The sequence below is a fragment of the Euprymna scolopes genome, chromosome 13 (assembly GCF_053919585.1).
Source record: "Euprymna scolopes isolate OS-2025 chromosome 13, ASM5391958v1, whole genome shotgun sequence".
In the NCBI taxonomy this organism is placed as follows: domain Eukaryota; kingdom Metazoa; phylum Mollusca; class Cephalopoda; order Sepiida; family Sepiolidae; genus Euprymna; species Euprymna scolopes.
The window spans coordinates 72,051,163-72,055,816 of NC_136494.1; the positions used below are offsets into that span (position 1 = coordinate 72,051,163).

General features: G+C 37.9%; 1 protein-coding gene across 1 annotated transcript; it reads left to right on the top strand.

Moving 5' to 3' along the window:
- The first annotated feature begins 245 nt into the window (after positions 1-245).
- On the top strand, positions 246-3,242 carry LOC145292068 (histone H3). Its single transcript, XM_080138123.1, has one exon. It carries the CDS (start codon positions 330-332, stop codon positions 738-740), a length of 411 nt encoding a protein of 136 aa, XP_079994249.1. The 5' UTR covers positions 246-329; the 3' UTR covers positions 741-3,242.
- Positions 3,243-4,654: the final 1,412 nt, after the last annotated feature.

Genomic DNA, 4,654 nt, shown 5'->3' on the forward strand with positions numbered 1-4,654 from the left:
GAGTAATATTAAAAAAAAAAAAATAAAAATAAAAATAAAAATAAAAAATAATAATAATAATAATAAAATAAAAAATAAATAAATAAATAAATATGTAAAATGGTTAATCGAATCGGTGAGTAGTTGTAAATCACATGACGTTCCCCACAAATGAGGTTACGAGAAAATTTAAATCGTTTGTTCTCTCGACCAATGAAAACTTGTACCGCCCTATTTTGATCGCCCCCTTTTCTATATCACAACTATAAACACACGTGTCTCATAAGAAAATCTCATAATCCAAAAAATATTTTACTCGAAGCTTGTAATATTCTCAATTCTAATCAGAAATGGCTCGTACCAAGCAGACAGCCCGTAAATCCACCGGAGGAAAAGCTCCCCGTAAGCAGTTGGCAACAAAAGCCGCCCGTAAAAGTGCCCCAGCTACGGGCGGAGTGAAGAAACCCCATCGTTACAGACCTGGGACTGTTGCCCTACGTGAAATCCGTCGCTACCAGAAATCCACTGAGCTTCTCATTAGAAAACTACCCTTTCAACGTCTCGTACGTGAAATCGCCCAGGATTTCAAGACCGATCTCCGTTTCCAGAGCTCCTCTGTAATGGCCCTCCAGGAAGCTAGCGAAGCCTACCTTGTTGGTCTCTTCGAAGACACAAACCTGTGCGCCATTCACGCTAAAAGGGTAACTATCATGCCCAAGGATATCCAACTTGCTCGCCGTATTCGTGGCGAAAGAGCTTAATTGCTTTTTCTTTTACTCCAGGAAAAACAACAAAGGACCCTTAAAATAGACCTCCATATCCGTTTTTAAAACAAATTTAGCAAATGCATATTTTCTATTCGGTACTTTAAACGTATCAAACAATTGCATTTAACATTAATCTTTAATGTGACTCGTGCATGGACAATTTTTTTTTTCTTCCTTGGCTTTTTAATCTTAAATTTCGTTGACTCTACATTTTCCGTCCCCTTCGAGAAAGCTCATATACATATCTTTAGCCATTAATTTTACAAATCGTCTGTGTATGAACTTCATCCAAATGGTTTCATTTTTTTTATTTTAACCCTTCGCCTCCCCTTTGTATGTTGGCATTAACTAGTATCTTCCCCTAGTTGAAGAGAAACCGAAAATATTTATCTCCTCCCCCACCTTTAAAATCTTAATTTTGATAATTATGTAGAATACGAACCATGGTGAAATGTTAACGGAAGACATTTTTCTAATGTTAAACAAGACTCCGTGAACATTATATTGAACCTGAATTCTAAACCAATAGTTCGTTAACTGCAGAAGTGCCTATTTTTAGCAGATTTAGTAAGAGGTTGCCCCCCTCCCCAGTGTGGTCTCTTTGTAAATGTATAACAGTTGAACGGCCCCCCCCGCCCGTATTTTCACCCGCTTCGAGGTTTTAATGTTCCATATACTTAGCCGACTGAATTTGCCCTCCCCCCCCGTCATCAGAATATTAGACTGCGTTTTTCTACTTCAGTTTTGTATTCGTCTAGTCTCCAAGCTGTCTGGGATTTCATGTTAAATTTAAAACAAACTTATGTAATTCCTTTGATCATTCATTAAATCTCGTACATACCAGAAATTTTACGGGTTTCTAGCCTCATCGGATTTCGTATTCGAAGAACATTGAATGTATTCACTGACCACTTTAATTTTGAAGAGAAAATATTAAGCTTTCGGGTATACTAACGGCTTTTTAAGCCTAAGCCCCCGTCCCTAACGGAAAGGGATTAAAAACGAACGTTATCGTGCTAAAGCCAAGTTGCTCTCCTACCTACCTGGATAAGTTTATTTCGATTCTAACATTAAGGTGCTTAAACCGCAACTTGATGGCATGAACAGAATGAAAATGTATGAGTAATGACTTGATAAAATGATACAGGATTGAATAAAATTGTCGACCTAGTAAAGACGATTTTCCTCATAAAAACCGGTTGTCTTTGATACTAACCATCTACTAGTTGGTCAGTTACGTACAAAATCCCACGAACAATAAGGGCTTTCTATCCTGTGATAATGTTCAAGATACGTCTCTGTACAACTCGTGCTCTCCATCGATCCCAGTTATGAGAACAGGACCATTGCTAGCACCCTCAAAACGCAAATCCGGACGGTTCAACGCTCGAGGGCACAGCTCAACGAAGTTTCTGGCCACGGTTATGGTCTTTAGTGTGGTTTCAAATGAGGCCGACCTCGCATCTTCGAAGTCGGCTTGAAAGTCATCACCAAATATACTTTGTGAAGATTCTGGAGAACCCCTGGTGCAATCCTATTGCCGCTGGCAGAATTTTGGTTGGAAGTAGGACTGGGCGCCGGCTCTCAAATCTCCAGACCTATCCTTGGCTTCAGACTTTGTACCCTTATCTCCTTTTCCGACCTGGACCCGCAAGACTTTCGTTTGGGCATATATCAAACCCAGAATGATCGTCACGAATCCGAGTATTCGCCGAGCTCTTGTTAATGCTTGTGGGGAAAGGCATGCTACCAGTTCCGGACTCGTATCGAGGCTGAAGGCGGTCACATTGAGTAGATGTCAGCTCTACTACATAATAAAAAGATTATCTTGATAATACAAGTGTAAAAAAAATGCCATATTTTCCTAACCTTACTACTCTAAACTTTTACTTTTTTTTTTAATATTGAAACAGGGTTATTACTTCGCTTAAACACCCGGCGTTTGTCGGGTACCCCCGCTAGTAATACATATATTACACACACAAAAGTATTCAAAATCTTTAGTTCTCAAGTTACTCTAATATACAACTAAGACGCTATTTATTAGGTGGTTTATTTCAAGTATACATTTTTAATTAGGCTTATTACAAAGCGATCATTACTTTTCTATTATCTGTCTTCCCCGCGAATACTTTCATTACTAGTCGTATCTAGATAATTACTGGATAGCTATACTTTATTTTTTGGCCATATTTACAACTAATTACATTGACTTTTATAGTCAACCGATTTCCTTGTAAATAGTCAGGTTTTATCGATTAGTTTTCTCTGCATTTGCAAGCGGTGACTATGAAAACTAATCCACTTAAACATTTTTTTCTGTATGTACTAATTTGTTTTATGATCTTGGTGCATTAGTGCACCATTCCAATTGTGCGTCATATTTCTAGCTTGCATGTGCCCTTGTTAGATTTCATTGTTGGATGTTTTCTTTATTAACAAAACGCTAATCTTTCTAATAAAATAGAAACTGACCCCCCTAAAAAAACAAATTAATCAATAGTGTCGAGGTTTTTATTGAAGTCGCTGATCTTTAACCATACTTTTAGATAGATTAGATTTTAAAGTAATCAGCAAAATTAAATAACATTTGCAAAAATCGGCTAACAAATCACTAAGATGGATTATTTGTCGACACTACTTGCAAATTCAGACAAAACTAGTCGCTAGAACTTGTATGAAAATTTTCAAGTAAACATCTTCAATATAACATTTTCAGTCTACAACCTTTGCAGGTTGTTTACGAGTAATAACCTATTATAAACAAGGTTTTACAAGGGAATCCCCACTTATCAAGGCACAGGCCATTCTAGGATGAAGGTTAAGTGTACAATGGTCAAAAGGACTATATCATAGTAATCGTTAGTGTAAATTTAGTAAAATTGGATTATTAAACTGGAACAGCTCAAGAACTTGTTCACATTGGACTTGAAGACGGCCATATTGTAGTCAGCTGGAAAGCAAGTAAACAGTTCCACAGGTGTGCCGTTATAAGACGCTTTGTTCATGGAATCTACATTTAGGCTTAGGAACAGATAGTGGGGGGGGATTGAGTGTTTTCAGCCAAACAAGTTTCTCGTGAATTTTTGGCGATGGGAACCATAGATTGGAGTTCAGACGAGCACTTGCCATGAAAATAACGATAAAACACACTCGCAACGTCTCTTTTGTGAGAAAGAGGTTGCAGGGAAGAGAAAATGGCATTTCCCCACTAGACTACGAAGTCTCTTCAATCTGAAATCACACTATGCACATACAATTCTGTGCTTGATGTTGCCAACCTAATCAAAACCTTGATTCCAGTAAAGCAACTGGGCCCCGACGGCATTCCAATTGTGCTAAAGTAGAATCTGTTTCTAGGGGGGGGTTATGTGACAATTATTTACAATAACCGAGACGTTTTTTGCCGTTCGATTTGTCACTTTTTTTTCTTTCTTACAATTAAACTTTTCGGTGACATTAAAAACTTTGTATATTGAATACATTGATATTTGCTTTGTACTATATTTCATTTTATGTTTGCAGACTTGTTCTCATTTTCATATTTATAGTTTCACTACGTTTCGGCCAACTATTCCCCTGGCCTTCTCCAGGTTGTAACCGTGACGGGATAGGAATGCGAAGTTTATCTGTATCCTGCCATTACTGCCTTTCATAATAGTTTTGGCCAACTAATTCTCTGGCCTGCTTTGGGTAGGAATGAAACCGCTATCTTCAGACAAGTCTCACCTGGAATCGTAGACTTAACGCCTCGATCCACTGCGCCACAAGTCTCGGAGGGGGGAAGGACTATTTCACTGTTGGAGTTTTTTTTTTTTTTTTTTCTTGCATAACGAAACACTTTCTCTTAACCCTGCTATTAACCGTAAGAATAATTCACTTTTATTTTAATGAATAATCCGCAAACC

Excerpts from the sequence above, each read along its gene's own strand:
- LOC145292068 (XM_080138123.1), top strand. The coding sequence starts at position 330 with ATGGCTCGTACCAAGCAGACAGCCCGTAAATCCACCGGAGGAAAAGCT.